The sequence below is a fragment of the Rhinatrema bivittatum genome, chromosome 4 (assembly GCF_901001135.1).
Source record: "Rhinatrema bivittatum chromosome 4, aRhiBiv1.1, whole genome shotgun sequence".
Classification (NCBI taxonomy): domain Eukaryota; kingdom Metazoa; phylum Chordata; class Amphibia; order Gymnophiona; family Rhinatrematidae; genus Rhinatrema; species Rhinatrema bivittatum.
The window spans coordinates 267,794,772-267,814,158 of record NC_042618.1 but is presented as its reverse complement, the minus strand read 5'-3'; the positions used below and the strand labels follow the sequence as shown (position 1 = coordinate 267,814,158).

The following is a 19,387-nucleotide window of genomic DNA, read 5'->3' as shown; positions in this document are numbered from 1 at the left end:
TTACAGAACAAGGCTGGATACAGACATTGGCTGGAAGCTTGGGCACAATATGCAGGCACGGCTTGGCAAGGCTTAGTGCAGGACCTGGACGAGGCAAGGCTTGGTACAGAAGCTGGACGTAGCACAAGGGCTAGGGCTGCAATCACAGAGACAAGGCAAGGCAATGAGCATGGCAAGGGAGAGATATAAGCACAGCAAGGTACTGAACCGGACACTAAGCAGGAACTGGGATAAGGAATGCATGCAAGGTCAAGACTGGGTACTGGAATAGACAAGGAGTCGAGGACAGGATACTGAAACAGAGAGCAGTGGACAGGATACTGGAACAGCAGTGAGCTGTGGACAGGATACTAAAACAGACAGGATTAGGTGGAGAATGACAAGACCAGACAAAGACAGGACTAAACAAGGCAGAACAGGGAAGGACTTAGACAAGGCAGACAAGCATAACATGGAACAGAAAACACAGAAGCCCAAAGGCAACAAGGCTGGAGGCCCATAGGCCACTAGGCTATAGGCCCGAAGGCCCTTGGGTATAAAAAGAAGCATGGATAAGCCACAAGGCAAGAAGGCCCTGAGGCCATAAGGCAAGGCTAGGCCTAGGATATGATACAGAACAAGGCACAAGGTGCAAGAAGGCCACAAGACAAGGCCTGAATCGGTCAAAGAGCAAGGTACTAGGAACAAGACCCAGAGACTACAAGGTATAAAGCAAGGAAACAGTGGCCAGGTGAGAAAGTGAAGAGTGACTCCATGAAGAGGCAAAGTTTATGGGCAAGACTAAGTTACATAAGGCTGGAGCGTGGGTGTGGTGTAAGCAGTGAGGAGGAGCTGGGCAAGGCTGGAGATTAAGCTCGCTGAGGTCCCTTGGTAGAAATCAGTCTGCACCACACATTGAATCAGAAGGCCAATTAGGAGATGGCATGGATAGCTCTGAATGTGTGATGCCTCTGTTGGTGAGGAAGTGTCATAGCCAGCAGACTCAGGATATGGTGAGGCTGTGAAACAGGCAAAACCATGACAGGGATTTTGTGAAAGAGCCTGTATGCATGGGTGAGACAGCAAGAGAGTGTGAGTGACAGCTTATGTGTATGAGAGAGAGAGGGTGTGATTGTGTGTGTGTGTATATATGTGTGAGACAGCCTGCATGCATGTGTGAGTGCGTATGTATGGGTGTGTGTGAGGGAGAGCCTATGTATGTCAGAGAGGGTGTGTTAATGAGAGTATTGGTGTACGACAGACAGAGTAAGAAAGTGTGTGTATACTTGAAAACTTTTCTGGCCCTCTACCCCAATCCTCGACAATCTCAGGATGACTGGAAATCAAAAGATCCCAGGTTTGGAGAACAGAGAATGTTTAAATTTTTATTAGTTTTAATTGTTGGGTGGTACTTGATGTCTGTTTTGAAATATTTTATTGTTTTTTGAGATTTTTTTGAAAATTTTTGTTTAATTATTGAATGATGTTCTGTTCGTCAGCTGTTTTGATATACTTATTCTATTAGTATAGTTGTACTATTATGATTGATGTGTTACTTTTTTTATTTTATTGCTGTTTTATGATGAGCGATGATGTTTCTGTTTTTCCATTGTTGCATTGCATACAGAATCTGGCTTCTTGTAGTTTCCAGTTCAGTTTTTGTCTGCACATTTCTAGTTATACTTTATGGAGTCTTTATTCTGTATTTGGTGAAGGTCCATCTGAGATGTGTACATGTGACTGAGGTGAAGTATTCTACTGGTGTAGGAGTTTTACTATAGTATAAATGTAATTCAGTTTACTTATGGCTTTCTGAGGGCCAAGCCCACATCGAACACACTTTACAATAGCCCTAATACCATAAGAGTTCCAAGTGTCTTTAGATAGAGTTTTCTGGTTGGCATCAGAGCAGTATGCTTAAAAATCAGATATGCAGTGATATTTTTACCTCATAAGAATATGAATGTCCTTTTTCATGTAAAATCTGTTATTTTAAATTGTGTGTGATGAAGGCTAGGAAGGATGAAGTGCAAGGCTCTAAGGTTTGCCCAGAGCATCTAATACCCTTGCACCAACCTGGAGGGTGTGTGCCACACAACGAATCCCATCATTCACCTATCTTCTATTTCTCCATGGGGAGAAAGGTGGGAGGCATGGTAGAGTTCTTGGGAGTGTAGTAGGGTTGCTAGCTTCCTAGAAATATTTCCACTGGCACTCTATCCGGCACTCCTTTGGGAAATCTTACCCCTGCTTTACCCTCATTTCAAATCACCGGAAGGGCCAGACTCCAAGAGGGCCACACACACACACACACACACACTCTTAGCCCTCGCAATGACTTCACCTGTGTGGTGCCTTGGGAGGCAGGAAGTGCCATCTCATCTCTCACCTCAGACAGCAGATAGCCTTGAGCCATCCCAAAAAGCATTTCAGGAGACATACTCTGCTACCTTCTTGCCAAGTGGAGGCCTCAGACTCCAGGGCTGATTTACATCCTCTGTGAAGGTAGATGCGTGCATGGTGAAAGGGCCAGAGTCTTATGGAATGGACATGACAGAAATGTGAGAGTAAGGCATAAGAAGCAATGGTTCTTTAAAATAGAGGATACTCAAACCACAAACATAAACATTGACACCTTACCACTAAAATAAAACAGACCACACCAGATAAAGAATAAGTGACAAAAACCAAGATTAGCTTTATGCCTTAATGGTGTGAAAATATAAATACAGTCTACCACCACTGGCCCACTGAACAAAGGTTAGATTGCAAGCAAGTAATTTTATCCTTAAGTATACAGGTGAACACAAGAAGAGAGCATATTAAGCAAACTGACAACCTAATCGAGAAGAGCTCTGGCCTCATGACTAGATAATGGAACATGTCCATACATATGTATAGCAAAGCACTATTAATAGTTTTGAGGTACAAGGCAGGCAGCCAAGAATGAAACATCCCAATATAGTTCAGAGGTATTAGGCAGGCAGCCTAATGCCATTAACAATGTAGGAAAATTTTAATGGGAAGTCAGTCATGAAAGGTGAGAACCAATAAAAAGGCAGATGCAAAAGACTGAAGACCAGATTGCAGAAGCCAGGAGACTGAAGATATACAGAGCAATTCCACTATATCAATGAAGGTCCGCTTACTGTGAAGGAAAACTTCTAGAGGTAGCGATTTTGTCCACCACTCACACACCATTTCTGTCATCTTCTCAGGCTGCAGAAACACATTCAGTGGCATGGCCAGCACCATCTGTTTCCTGATAGCAGCACACCTCAATTGTCTTTAATATGCTGTATGGACCACTTGTTAAGAGTGATCCATACAGCATGTTATCTAGTCATGAGGCCCAGCTGCAAGGATGACAGAGCAAAGGAAACCCTAATATAAAGCAATTATCTTGTACTGTTCACCTCTTGCCTCTTCTAAGCTTTTTTGCCAGGGGGATCCTTTGCCACTCTGCCCATACTACAGCCAAATAGCCTGGGACTGCTCCTCAGTGTGGTTGATGTTGATGCTAGACAGGGAGCTGCCTGCTGGAATGCTTGCACAGCTTGCAGGATGGTGGTGTTCAAATTGTTGATGGCAGTGGTCAGGCTTGAATTTAAATTGTTTACAGAAGCAATGAGAGTGTTGAGTCCCTGTGAAAGTATTAGTGTTTGCTGCTGCTGCTGGGCCTGCCACATCAATTGCATTTCCCTATGAAGGCTTCTTAAGTCCTGGTGTAGTGTGCTGCCTTGCAAATGTATATTCTCATGTATGCTGGCCATGGTGACATCTGGCAGCTATGGGGTGCCTGAGGTTCTGGCTGAGCTGATGGGCAAAGCTGTGTATATTAGTAGAGCTGTCCCATCTGCTCCTTCTGAAACCTGGCTGTCCTTCTGCACACATGGTGATGTAGTACTGGTAAAGTAGGCAGGTCCTCCTTCCATGTAAGCTCTGGTATAAGCTTGTTGAATGAGAGATTTGCTAGCTCCTAATCTTCATGGCCTTCCTCCTGCTCCTCTGGCTGTGGCTATGTCTCTGGCTGTGATTCTAGCTGTGCGTGCATCTCCTGCTCCACTGTCTCCTGCTGGGTGCTGCATCCTGTGAAAGGAAGCAAGGGCTTATGAATGAACTGGACCATAACAAATTTGATGCATAAAGGAAAATTAGTTCTTACCTGTTAATTTTCGTTCCTGTAGTACCACGGATCAGTCCAGACAGTGGGTTGAGGCTCCTTTCCAGCAGGTGGAGACAGACTAAAACTTGCAGGATGCCCTATATCAGGACAGAGCCTATCCTCTCACCCTTCAGTATAACGTATGTCAAAGCAGAAAACAATAAAACCAAGAATAGGATCAAGCAAGTAACCAAAAGCTCAACGGAGCAACCATAGATTAATGTAGAAGCATAGTATACCTATACGCTCTTGCAATAACCGCCAAGGCTTCCGGTGTAAATGCTCAGTAATCTTGCACCAAGGAAAATATGAAATCTGCAGACCTGCAAGAAAACAAGCTTTGAGAGGACAGAAGACAGACAGGGAAGGGCGTCTGGACTGATCCGTGGTACTACAGGAACGAAAATTAACAGGTAAGAACTAATTTTCCTTTCCTGTACGTACCCGGATCAGTCCAGACAGTGGGATGTACCAAAGCTTCCCTAAACTGGGTGGGACCGAGACAGTCCCGCTCGAAGCACGTGCCGCCCAAAGGAACCGAACACCGAAGCGTGTACATCCAGACGGTAGTGCCGAGCAAAAGTATGCACAGACGTCCAAGTGGCAGCCCTGCAAATCTCCTGCGGAGAGACAGACTGACTCTCCGCCCAAGAAGTAGCCTGAGAACGCAGAGAATGGGCTTTCAGACCCTCAGGAAGAGGACGACCCTGACAAAGATACGCCGAGGAAATGGCTTCCTTCAACCACCGTGCAATCGTGGTCGTAGAAGCCTGTTTACCCCGGTTGGGACCACTCCAAAGGACGAAGAGATGGTCCGAAACTCGAAAGTCATTGGTGACTTGAAGATAACGAAGCAAGACTTGCTTAACATCCAGTCGACGGAGGTCACCCCCAGTCATACCCGCAATCTCCTCCGGAGAGAACGGTGGGAAGTTCCACCGACTGGTTGATGTGAAAAGCAGAGACAACCTTAGGCAAGAAGGAAGGAACCGTCCTGAGAGAGACCCCGGAATCAGAAAAACGCAAGAAGGGCTCCTGACATTACAGCGCCTGAAGCTCGGAAATACGACGAGCAGAGGAGATAGAGACTAGAAAGATAGTCTTAAGAGTAAGATCCTTGAGCGGAGCGTGGCGAAGAGGCTCAAAGGGAGCCGCACAGAGAGCACGAAGGACGAGGTTGAGACTCCAAGATGGACACGTGGCCCGAGAGGGAGGGTGGAGGTGTCTGACACCCCTCATGAAACGAATGACGTCCGGGTGAGCAGCCAAGGCATGACCATCCACCCGACCCAGGAGAGAGCCAAGCGCAGAGACTTGAACGCGTAAGGAACTGAAGGAGAGACCCTTAGAGAGACCCTTCTGAAGGAAAGAAAGAACCAAAGGAATCGAGGCGGAGCGCGCCGGGACGCCCGCCTCCGTACATGCGGATTCAAAGACCTTCCAGATGCGCACATAGGCCAGAGAAGTCGACTGCTTCCGGGCTTGCAGCAGGGTGGAGATGACCTCCTCCCTATAACCTTTGCGCCTCAGGTGACGCCGTTCAAAAGCCAGGCCTCTAGACAGAAGCAATCGGCCTGGTCGAAAAATACAGGCCCCTGCCGGAGGAGACGAGGGAGATGACTGAGGCGCAGGGGCCCGTCCACCGCTAGATTGATGAGATCCGCGAACCACAGCCGTCGTGGCCACTCGGGAGCGACGAGAATCACCGGACCACGGTGAAGTTCAATTCTCCTGAGAACTTTCCCTACTAGAGGCCACGGGGGGAACACGTACAGAAGCACGTCCGCCGGCCAAGGGAGAGCCAGAGCGTCCACGCCCTCTGCGCCGTGTTCCCTCCAGTGGCTGAAGAACTGATTGGCTTTGGCATTGTGCAGAGTCGCCATGAGGTCGAGATGAGGACGACCCCACCTGTCCACTATCATAGCCATGGCCGCGTCCGAGAGTTCTCATTCTCCCGGATCGAGCGACTGCCGGCTGAGGAAGTCGGCTTGAACATTGTCTTTTCCGGCGATGTGAGAGGCCGCAAGGCACTGTAGGTGACGCTCCGCCCAAGCGAGTAGGCGGCTGGCTTCTAAGGCTACCTGGGGCCTGCGAGTGCCCCCTTGGCGATTGATGTAGGCGACTATGGTGGAGTTGTCGGACAGGACTCGTACCACCTTGTTGCGGATCAGAGGAAGGAACTCCTGAAGGGCCAGGCGGACCGCCAAAGTTTCCAGTCGATTGATGTGCCAGCGCGACTGAGTCTGGGACCATGTCCCCTGGGTGGACTGAGATAGGCAGACCGCACCCCAGCCCAACAAGCTGGCGTCCGTTGTTACTATCGTCCACTGTGGAGCTTGAAGAGGCATCCCTTGTAGGAGATGCGGAAGGGACAGCCACCACTGTAATTCGTCGGCAGTAGACTCCAAGAAGGGAAGGACTACGTGGAACTGCTCCGACACTGGTTGCCAACGAGACAGCAAAGCTTTCTGTAATGGACGCATATGAGCAAAAGCCCAGGGGACCAGATCCATGGTAGAAGCCATGGAGCCCAGGATTTGGAGATAATCCCAGGCTGTCGGTGAAGATAGCGCAATCAAATTCTGAACCTGACCGATCAGTTTGAGGGCTCGCGCCCGAGGTAAGAAAACCTTGCCTACTCGGGTGTCGAAGTGTGCTCCCAGAAATTCCAACTCCTGGGAAGGCTGAAGCTTGCTCTTGGAAAAGTTCACTATCCACCCGAAAGAGTCAAGGAGCTCCAGCACTCGATCCACCACCCGCCGGCAAGAGGTCTCCGATTTGGCCCTGATGAGCCAATCGTCCAGATAGGGATGGACGAGAATCCCTTCCCGGCGCAAGGCCGCAGCCACTACTACCATTACCTTCATGAAGGTGCGAGGAGCGGTTGCGAGGTCGAAGGGGAGAGCTCGAAACTGGAAGTCCTGGTTGAGGATGTGGAATCGGAGAAACGTCTGGTAGTCGCGGTGGATGGGGATATGAAAATATGCTTCTGCGAGATCGAGGGAAGCAAGGAACTCTCCTGGACGGACCGCCGCAATGACCGCCCGCAGGGTTTCCATGCGAAAGTGGGGGATCTTGAGGGCCCGATTGACCCTCTTGAGGTCCAGGATTGGGAGGAAGGACCCGTCCTTTTTGGGCATGGTGAAGTAAATAGAATACTGGCCGGCGCCAATTTCCCTTTCTGGGACTGGGACCACCGCCCCCAGATCCAGAAGCTTGGAGAGAGTCTGGACCACCGCGTCCCTCTTGGCCCGGCCGCAAGGTGAGAACAGAAAGAGATCTGGAAGTTCCCTGACGAGGTCGAAAGCGTACCCGCCTCTGATAATGTCGAGGACCCACTGATCCAAAGTGATTTTGACCCATTCCTCGAAAAACAGGGAGAGGCATCCGCCGAGGTAAGGGACCGAGGGATGGGCCGGCTGAACTTCATTGTGTGGCAGGTTTAGCGGGGGTACGCACGGGCTGGCCCTCGCAAAAGGGCCGCCTGCCACAAAAGGACTGCAACCAGGACTGCGCACGAGAAGACCCCCGAGGAGTACCGCCCCGCCCTCGAGAAGCGAAGCGACGCTGACCCCTGAAACGAAAGCGAGAGGCTGCGAAGGACCGAGAAGCCTTAAGGCGGTCCTCTGGAAGTTTATGGATCTTGTTGTCAGCCAAGGAGTCCATAAAGCTTGTCGAGGTCCTCGCCAAAGAGCATCTTACCTTTGAAGGGAAGCGTGCCCAGCCGGGTCTTCGAGGACTGATCAGCCGACCAGTGGCGAAGCCAAAGGAGCCTCCGGGCAGCCACTGCTGAAACCATCGCCTTCGCCTGGACACGGACCAAATCATAGAGGGCATCCGACACGTAAGCGATTACCGCCTCCAGACGCTCGGCCTGTTCTGCCTCACCTGGCGGAAGCTCCCCGGCGCAGAGTAACTGTTGGACCCACTGGAGGCCTGCCCACATCATGAGGCTGCTACAGCAAGACGCCCGAACCCCAAGGGCCAGGACGTCGAAGATGCGCTTCAGGTGAGCCTCCAGCTTACGATCTCGCGAATCCTTTAGGGCCGTGGAACCTTCCACTGGGATCGTGGTGTGCTTGGCCACTGCAGAAACATAAGAATCCACTGATGGATATCACAACCGCTCTAAGCCCTCTTCCGAGAGGGGATAGAGCTTATCCATCGCATGCCCCACCCGGAGCGAACCCTCAGGAGCCTCCCATTCCCGTAGGATAAGGAGCTTAAGCATGGGGTGGGGGTGGAAGGGAAAGGCCGAGGCCGGAGCCCGGAACCCTCCCAAAACCGGGTTCATTTCCTTAGGAAGTGAGGCCATGAGATTATCCATGGAGAGACTTTCCAGACCCAGCTCCTCCAAAACAAAAGGGAGGAGGGGCTCTAGCTCCTCCTTACAAAAAAGACTAAGGGCTCTGGGGTCATCCCCCTCTAGATGGGGGGGGGGGGCATCTGCCGAATCCGAGGAAGCAGCGGGGTCGGAGGACCCAGGAGACACCGGGGGAGGGGAGGAGGGGGGCACCCCCGGGACCACCCGCACCCGAACTGGTCCCTGAGGCTCCGCAGCTGGTCCAGAGGTCAACGGCGCTGATCAAGGGATTTTAGACGGGAGGGGCAAGGGGGGGCTTTCATCCATCTCATGCAGGCTAGCTAAATAAGATTTGTGCATGAAGAGGACGAAATCCGTGGAAAAAGGGACCCTGGATTTACCGGGGGGGGGGGGAGGGGGGGCGAGGGAAGGTCAGGACCCCCCTCCTGGGAACCCGCAGCAGCCAAATCAGGGGTTAAATCGAAAAAATCCTGCCCCCCAGCCCCAGGGAGCACTGAAATCGGCCCCGATGAAAAATCCAAGATGGCGGCCGTTCACGGGCTCTGCCGACCCGGGAAAGGCCTAGCCATGCCGGGAGGAGTGGAGCCCCGGGCTAAATTTGCTTGTCCTGCCGAGGAGGGACCTTCCCCACCCGGCAGACAAGCAGTGCAGAGGCCCTGCCGTGAAAAACGCGAGGAAAACAGCCCACAAGACGAGGTTGCTATGTCAGCCGGGACATAGCAACCTCGGCTGAGGAAAAAAAAGCTGAAAAAACAAAGCTTGATTGACAGCCTGCACAGCAGGAGAGAACAGGCGGGAACCTGCTGCCTTCTGCTTCTCTGACTGCCAGTTCTAATCCTATACTGACCAGAAAAAGTTAAAAAAGCTGGTCAACTGCTGCAGATAAGTTAGAGGTAGGTGAGTACCTGCAACTTATTGAAAGTTAAAACTTTGAAACTCCTTTTTTTTTTTTTACTGAGCGCAGCAGCGGGTTCAAAACCCTCTCGGCAGCCAGAGGGGGAACGAGGCCCAGAGAGCGTCGGTCCCGACACCTGGAAGCGTACACGGACTCAGGACTAAGCAGGGAACCCCCTCCTGCAAAAGGGGACAAGCTCCCCTGAGCCGGGCAAGAGCTGGGGGACGGACGTCTCCCACACAAAAAGGCACTAAAGGCGGCAAAAATTCCTTCAGAGATTCACTTTCTATAATTAATTTTTTTTTTTTTTAAAACAAGAACCAAAAGAAGTACTTGCTTGAACCTAAAGAGAATAAAGAGGCTGACAAGCCTACAGCAGAGAACCGAAGGGGAGATGCTGCACCTGCTGGGAGACATACAAATACTTAAAGGTGAGAGGATAGGCTCTGTCCTGATATAGGGCATCCTGCAAGTTTTAGTCTGTCTCCACCTGCTGGAAAGGAGGCTCAACCCACTGTCTGGACTGATCTGGGTACGTACAGGAACAAGATATTCACTTTTCTAATTTGAAAGGTGAACATTTTATTACTTGCCATCAACCCTCCTGTATCCTTCCTTCATACCTCCTGTAGATTTACCTGCCACCTCTTCATCCACTGTGTCCAGATCCAGTGCCACTCCTGCAAAGACATCTGGCCCCAGTTTGTCTTTCAGGCACTGCTCCATACGTTTCAGGGTAATTGTCCAGAGTGTAGGTCCTCCAGTCTCCCTCTGGAACTTGGCTAGTTTTATGGCTGGTCTTAAGGCTGGTGTTGAGGTCACAAAAGTGGTGGGTCACCTGCTCATTGATCCATCTCCCTCCACCCTCACTGGCAATCTTGCTCCTTGGAGGTTTTGGCTGCCTGCTGCTCGAAGAGCTGGTTGAAATTCGCAAGACTCCCTCTCCAAGCAGATTATTTTCTTTGATAGAGAACTTATGGTGCCTTGTCCATCTAGTCGGGTTGCCACTTCTTGGTGGGGGGAGGGAGGCAGACGAACGCTATTCTCTTGCTTCCTGTCTCTCCAATCCCCTCCCATTTCTCCACCATTCCTTTCCCCCTCCTGCTCCTCCACTGAATTATCTCCTACTGCCCCCCAACTGCCTTCCTCCATTCTCCTTACTCTCCTGTTTCCCCTCATCACCTCCCTCTTCTTGCTACCATTCCCACGTTCCCTCATTCTACTTCTGTACAGCAGCTTCCTACTACGTCTGGCCCCGCTATCACTCCAGTGCTCCTCCTCCTCTTTGACCCACTTCTGGCTCACCCTTCTCTCCTGTCTCTTCTGTTCTCGCCTCTCCATCCTCACTCAACCCAGTCACACATCTATAATGCTCAGTCGCCCCTACCACTCACTATTCTCACCTCTAGCATCACACACAAGCAGTCCTTTCACACTCCAAAGAAAAGGACAGACAAATAGACAAGACAAACAAAACACACAAACTCTTCTTCCATTAACAGATAGAGACTACAGAAAATGGACAAGATAATGACACTAGAAAACAAGAGAAAGAACTCAGGTAATCAAAATCTATATCCTCCTCTCCAAAAAGTCTCTCTGACCTCTCGCTCCTTTTTCTTCTAGTGCCTAAAAAACCTTCAAAGAAGTAGGCAGAGGAAGTTGGCTTCTAAAGAGCAAGAAATATAGCGCAAAGTGGTAGTTTGTTGCTTCACACAATATTTTCATAACCATACCGCCTAGCCTTTCTGAATACCGCATACATAGTAGAAATCATCACACAATTTTAACAGTAAATATCAAGTGATATTTGCTTTTATTTACCGCAGCTTAGTAAATGAGCCCCTTAGACTGTAATCCCTCTGGGTACAGGGAAATACCTGCAGTACTTGAATAACCTGTTTTAAAATGCCTAAAAAGCAGAATATAAATTTAAAAAAATGTGAGGAAGAGGAAAGTTGCAGGCCAGATGGCCCCATTCCAGTAACTGACAAATTAATGAAGACTCTACTGAAGGAGCGGATAGTGAAGCATTTTGAATTCAGAAGTTTAGGAGATCCAAGTTATCATGATTTTATCAGAGGCAGTTCAGGTCAAAGAAACCTAATCTGATATCTTTGATTGAGTGACCAGAGAATTAGATCAGGGCAATACACTGGATGTGGTATACTTGAATTTCAGTCAAGCTTTTAATATTGTCCCACAGAGAAGGCACACAAATAAACTTGCACAAATTCTGTTTAGGCTCCAACAATGCTTCCCAATGTTTTAAAACCCAGGAAACACAGACATTAACAAAAATGTTGTTTAGCACACCAGGCTCTGCAAAGCAAACATAGCGAATACAAAAAGTACTCATATCTAAATAATAGGCAGTATAAGGTTAAAATTGGCAACTTCGAATCCTAACCTATCGAATTAACTCAAGGCGTTCCTCAACGATCATCACGGTCATCCACGTTATTTGATATATATATATATATGCTGCCATTCTGCAAGCTATTAACTGGTCTAGGGCTCACTCACTTCATCTATGCAGATGATGTGCAAATCTTAATTCCTGTCACCAATTCCATAGCAAAAGCTCTTAATCTCTGGGAGATCTACCTTGCTGCCATCAACCAATTACTAACTCAAATGAGCCTAGCTCTAAATACCTCTAAAACAGAACTTTTAATAATCTGTCATAAATTAAATGATTAAGTCTTATCTGATATCAATGCCAATCAAATCATATTGCAATCAAACCATATTGCCAATCAAACCATATTTCACAGGAAGTGAGAGACCTCAGTGTAATACTTAACACTGAATTAAACTTAAAAAAAATCATTAGCACAACAATCAAAGACTGCTACTATAAATTACAAGTATTAAAAAAAAGTAAGACCCCCTTCTCCATCAGACAGAGTTTAGAACTGCTCTTCAGGCACTAATCTTTTCCAAAGTAGATTACTGTAACACCATACTGCTAGGACTTCCAGCATCCACACTCAGACCCCTACAACTGTTACAAAACGCCACCGCAAGAGTTACTTACAAACACGTGAAGAAATGACCATATTACACCCATTTTAAAAGATCTTCACTCGCTTCCGATATCTTACAGAATACATTTCAAGTGCCTAACATTAATCCACAAGACTCTATATAATCAAAATATTGAATGGCTCAATGCCTCTCTTCACTTTCCGCATAGAATTACCAGATCTACCAGCAATGAAACATTACCAATACCTTCACCCAAATTAGCGCATCTCATCTCCATTCATGATGGAGCACTATCCCTAGCAGGCCCCTCTATCTGTAATGCAATACCACAAGAATTGAGACTTGCGGCCAACTCACATACTTTTAAAAAAAAAGTTGAAGACCTGGTTGTTTCAGCAGGCCTTCCCATAATATCTACTGATTTTTCCATTTAAAGCCTTAAAGCAGAGACTTTTATAATCTTTTGATATTATTTGTATTTTCCCATAGTTTTATGATTTTAGATTTTAATTATGGCTACTTACTATGGTCTTATTGTTAAATGTTTACACTTATCTTACAGCATATATTATTTAATTATTTTTTAATTTTAAGATGCAACATTGTATTTTATCTTATTCCTATGCTTTTTATATGGTTGTAAAGCGATGTGATGTGTGAACAAACGTCGGTATAAAAAAAGGCAATAAATAAATAAATATAGTCAAAAAGGAGAGTAATGAAGCTCTGAAAGCTCTTAAAGCTGGCTAGAAAGGGCAGACACTTAGATGGATCTCTCACAATGGAGCAATATTCCAGTGATTTTGAAATTACTGAATGGTCTAGGGCCTAGTGGTTAGAGCGATGGGTTAAAAACCAGGAAAGCCAGGGTTCAAATCTTGCTTCTCCCACTAATGTTCCTCATGACCTTAGGCAAGTCACTTCACATTCCACTGTTTCAGGTACAAACCTACAGGCCAATGCAATACAGTGCGCTCAGCCTAGCACACAGCTTGCTGCACGTTTTGAACGTGCCAGAATAACTCCCAATGCAATAATGGGATTGGTGCGTCCAATCCAGCACGTAGCTAATAGAACACATCACATATACATGTCATGTAGATAGACTATTCGCTATTACCCCGACTCAAAAAAATCACTGTGCACCCAATGCAGATGTTTTAACAGGCAAAACTTAACGCCAGCCCCAGAGCTGGTGTTAAATCTTCACATGCTCCAAGCGCCATCAAAAAAGCCCCAAATACTGCTTTTTCTGTGGTTCCTCCTACTTACTTTCATCCTGATACTAAGTAGGAGGAACCACAGGAAGCAGCATGAAAAACAAATCTTGACATCAGTCAGGTTAGGGAAACAGACGCTCAATTTACAAATGTCCATTTTCCTAACCTGTACCTGGTTTAGGAAAACAGTTTCTCGTTAATTGAGCATGTGTTTTCCTAACCAGCACACAGCCACAACTCCTGGGTGCCCAATGCCATGGACACGCTAGGGATGCACAATTTATCCCTAGTGCATCACCTCATTTGCCTATTTCATCGGGCGCGCAGCAGAGGAGGATGTGCCGCATTTAAAAAACGTGCACCCAGTTTGGACATACTTTTTTTGTGCTTGATATTGCATCAGTCTCTTAGGGATAATTTACTAATCTGCAGTATATTTTCATATATTTCCACAGAGGGAAAAAATACCGAAGTGGCTTCCAAAGCTGTGATACTAGGTAAGACAGTAGGCCTATACCATTCTGGATTAAATGAGTGGCTGGCCTGAATCTTAGAGGACATTCTGGGTCCCAGTAGACCACCAAATATGTCAGGGGATGTCAGCTATGGTGGGTCCAGGATTTGGCAGGCTGCAACTGTTGTAGCTAAATTTTAGAAAATAGCAAGGCATGCATTTTTTGAGGCAAGCCGCTTTTTATGTACATACAATCACTTAATAATTAGCTGCTTTGCCTGCAAAGCAACTCACTAACATACACACATTATGTTGGGTAAAATATCACGATATTGGCACAATAATGCCTAGTATACTCCTTAGTTTGAAAGCCCTCTGGGGCAGGGCAATACTACAGTACTTGAATATAACTGTCCTTGAGCTTGAATTTGGAAAGGTGAGGAAGAAGACATAAGCTGGAATGACTCAAATGAGGAAGCTCAGGAGGGCAAACAAAAGGAAGAGGTGTCATGTGTGTGCTGCACAAAGGAAGGCCCAGCTTTACATGCCCTGCACACTGCCCATTAATTCCAGCGCTCCAAGGCTGGAATTCATTGCCAGAAGATGTGGTTAGAGCAGTTAGTGTAGCTGGGTTTAAAAAAGGTTTAGATAGGTTCCTAGAAGAAAAGTCCATAAATTGCGATTAATCAAGCTGACTTAGGGAATAGCCACTATTATTACTGGTATTAGTAGCATGGGATCTACTTAGTGTATGGGTACTTGCCAGGTACTTGTAACCTGGACTGACTGCTTTTGGAAACAGAATCCTGGGCTTGATGGACCCTTGGTCCAACCCAGTATGGTAACTTCTTATGTTCTTAAGGCTCAAACTGTAGCTAAAGGAATGCATGTATGACTACATGTTAGCTCACAAAAGAGCTCCTGTATATTTATGTACCACCGCAAGTGTTCTTGCTGCAATGAGATGCAGGAAGGAGAGCAAATTTTAAAAGACACCGAGATGCGCGTGTATCTCCAGCAGCACGCACATCTCACTTGTTTCAAAAAAGGGACATTCCAGGACAAGGCCAAGAGATGTGCACAAAAATATTGTGCCAAGATCCCTTGTTGCGTAACTTTACTTCTAATATAGATGACATGTAAGTAATAAAAGAACTGAGCCATTTATGTGGGGTTTAAAAGTTCCGGGGTAACTTAGGGGAGAGTGTAGGCTATGAAACTAGGGGGTTTGGAGGACCTAGCTGTTATCTGGTGGACACACTGGTAAACTGGGAATGGCATGGGCACACCCCATTTAAAATCCCCCAATTTATGCAGTAGAAGTGGGATTTGCATGCCCATGCGAGTGCCCACTTATAATTTGGCACACACTTGCTCACAGCCAGGCTATTTTATAACTTGCGAGCATATATGTGTGCAAGTTATAAAATGACTGCATCCCTGGGTGTGGGCCGATGTATGCACGCCAATGTGCATCTGTACACCAGTTTGAAAGTTACCATCCCAGGTTAGACAACCCTGATTTAGAACAAAACATCATGTTTTGAGGCTCCATAGGGGTTGACTCAGGAGTAACATAAGGAAATATTTCTTCATGATGATAGAAGCCTAGACTAGATTCCTGGAGAAGGCAGTAGACACAGAAACAGTGACAATTTGAGAAAGGATGAGATACGCACAGAGGATTCTTGGTTAAGAAAAAATGAGGGGAAAGCCAAAGATGAACTGGGGTCTACAGTACTGCAGTAGGATGAAGTTGGGTAGACTTGATGAACCTTGAGGTTCTTATCTACCTCCATACTCTTTGTATCTATACTGTAAAGATAAAATTCACCTGCAAATATCTAACATACCAACTGTGTGAAATCAAATAAAGGTTTTAGGAATAAATTAATGTAAATGTTTACTTGTCATTTAAAGCCTAGCTTCTGGATTGATTTTTAACCAATTACAAGGACAAGCAACAGGAAAATAATACTATGATGCTGCTGTTCATGATTTCTAAAGGCCAATGTTATACTTTTGAAAAACAAACTTATAATACACCCCAAGAAAAATTCAAACTCCTAAGTCCCCTTACGTTTTCATTTTTCATCATACAGTTCTTACTCTGAAATATAAATATAGTTAACCTTGGAACAGCCACTACATATACACAAAAATGATTTGTAAAACTACTGTAAATAAATGCAGGAATAACATTTTAGAACACTTAATAGGAAACAAGATTTATTTTTCATTAAAGGTTTTTTTCATTGTCTGTCCTTAGCACATATGGCTGTAAAAATCTGTTCTCATTTTCTAACTGAAATAATATCTTTAAGTCAATATTTGCTCTGGGCATGATCTGGTAAAATAAATATGCTGTGCAGGGTTGCCCACCATTTAAAAGACATACCTCGGTCAATTTCTTTGAGGTATCTCAGATTTATGCACATGCACTCATCTAATTCCTAAGTATTTTTTTTAAAAGGACAAAATGAGGGAAAAAAACCCCTTAGCAAACAGAACACTAATAACATCAATAGAATTAATCAGATACCTTTGGAATCTAAATGATTTATAATTAGTATTGCTTTTTGTTCACCTAAAAACACTTTTATATAAAACCAGGCATTTAATTATAAACTTTAGTAAGCAACAATTATACTTTAAGGGGCAGATATTCACAAAAAGCTGGGCTCCCAACTATAGGCCTCTAATTTGGTGCCTAACAGGCACCTATTTTCAGTCAAACTTAGTTTTCAGCTGAAATTCACATAAATTTAGGGGCTAAAAGTTAGTCTCTAAATTTATGCCTTCTATTCATTGGCCTAGATTTAGGAACCTAAGGACCTGATTTCACTAAGCTGTTTTCCCATAGAGACAGAATGGGAAAAAAGCTTTAATGAATCAGTCCCTAAATTAGGTGCCTAGTTCTGAAAATCAGTGCTAAGTACGTAACTTTGTTTCCCCACCCTAACTCTGCCCCCTTAGCCACCCACATTTTAGGATCCTAAAATTAGAACCCTAACGAAACTAGGAGCCTAAATTTAGGAACTCAGCCTTAATACATTTTCAAAATGGCTAATTTAGAATCCTAACTCCAAAAGTTAAAAGCCTAAACTCATTCGTATGAATTTTAAAAGCCCTAAGCGTGCCAAAGCGGGGAGATACATGCATATATAAATCCAGCGCATGGCACATGGATTTTAAGAGGCACCCAGGTATGTGCGTATCTCCCGGTACGCGAGTAAAAATTTTTCCCATGAAAGGGGCGGGGCTTCAGCATGGTCTTGGTGAGGCATGGGTGTTCTATGAAATATGAATGAAACCAGCATATAAGTATTTACGCACGCCAGCACATGCCGGGGTCCCATCCTATGGATGGTGTGTAAGTCATGAAACAAAAAAAAACTAGGCTAGTCAGCAGCATTTTAAGGGTCGGGGTTAATAGGACAAAAAAGGGAAGCAAGTTTGCTAGGGGGTTTAGAAAGACCTCGCCTTTACTGGGGCGAACTGGGGAAACAGGTAATTGTATCAGCACACATAATCAACTAAAATCCCCCCACTTAGATGATCAAGGTGGCATTTGCACGCAGATGTGTGCATTAATGTAAAATTGGGTGCACTTGTGCAGATGTGTGCATTAATGTAAAATTGGGTACACTTGTATGCGCATGTAGCCGTTTTTAATACCATGCACGCATATACGTGCGTATGTTATAAAATCGCCGCATCCATGTGCAGGAACCAGCAAACATGCATACTTGTGCTCCTGTGCGGTCTTAAAATTCACCCGTTTGAAAACTGATCCCTATATTAACAATACAACTGTAATGTTGTAGAAATTATATAGCCAGCTGTGTTCTTGGAGGACTACAAACTGATCTAGTTAACAGAGAAACAAATGTACAAAGATTATATTTATTACTTAAATCACTTATTGTAAGCTAATATAATGTACATATATACTATAAATATCCTGAAAAACAAATATTTGGCCCTCAAATACCAAAGAAGTCCATCCAGCCAATTTTAAGTTATATAAGTAAATATTCTCTTGCCAAATAATTTTGATAATGTTTGCCAAAAATGAAAGGAAAAGGTAGTAAAAACAGAAACACAAATGAAATTAAAAAATAAAGTATGGCTGGAAGTGCCTTACCAGTTTTGGGTGTCAAACTCAAATCTGTGTCAGAAGAAGAAGACTGTCGGCTGTAGGACTTGGAAGGTGAAAAAGAATAGGTTTGGTTTTTCAGAGGGGTTGAGGGTCCTGATGAATGAGTATTGGGGTTAGGATCTTCACTGAAGGGAACCCTGCCAGAAGAAGGTGGAAAGATATTATAATAATCCTGTGCCAAAGTACTTAGTTGACAGTGGCATGATCCAAACACCAGGATATGGGGTGGAAGGGCAGCAGTTATTTCCTAGATTTGAGGACTCGGGAACCAAGCCATAAAGCAAAGAAAATCTAGTGTTTACTCATTCAGCAATCTACAACAGAAATGTCAACCATGTACCACCAAAAAGCATAACAAAAGTCAAGTAAAAAGCATGAAATGTCAGACCAAGAGAAAATAAATACAAGAGATATATGCAAAAGAAACAAAATTCCAAAGAAAGGAAGCATTACTTTAAAAAAGAAAATCATTGTACCATGATATTTCATTAAGTGGCTAAAGTAGAACTCAAAATGGTATCAAGCTATGCCAAGACAAAAAGAAGAAATATGTTTCCTTATCCTACAGCATCAATTATTTGCCACAATAGGACATTCCTTATAGTGCAAGTACATTGGCAATCTGACTGAGAGCAGAGTTATTGCTTACCTGATTTCCAGTAATGTCTCTTCCACATATAAATACTCTTGCTTCAAAGAACAGTAATCATTACGTCAACATGGAAGACAAATTTAACTGGGCTGGAAAAAACTGCAACTCTATTATAAATAAGGATTTGCATGATTATTGCACTTTTGAAGTAGCAGGAATGGTTGATTTACTGTCTTTAATTAGTCCCCTAAGGACGTGCATGAAACAAGACTGGGGAGATGCTAGGTGAAAGAAGCAATATATTTTTTTAAGCAGATATATGGCAGTTTTATGAGGTTTTCCTTTACTTTTTAAACAAAGGAGAGTGTGCCTCATTATAGGCTTGAATATCGCATGAAGACAAGGGTGCATGAATCTGTGGAAGAGACTTTGTAAAGGACATGCTCTGTCTCATCATCTATTGTTCTTACTTTAGCAGAAGAATGTTTCTTTACTGACAGCAAGAAAACTCCCTAGGAGGAAAGGAGGGAGTAAAAGATGGGTAGTACCTGCCTACACTGCCTGCCTGCCTGCATTTTTCGACAAAGCTGCATGTGGCCTGGCTC

General features: G+C 45.3%; 1 protein-coding gene across 1 annotated transcript in view; it reads right to left on the bottom strand.

Annotated features, from left to right (window-relative positions):
- C2CD5 (C2 calcium dependent domain containing 5) overlaps window positions 1-19,387 on the bottom strand; it is a 1,535,590-nt gene that overhangs the window by 1,109,627 nt on the left and 406,576 nt on the right. The window contains 1 exon segment of the mRNA XM_029600113.1: window positions 18,176-18,327. Within this exon segment, the coding sequence (XP_029455973.1) occupies window positions 18,176-18,327 (152 nt within the window).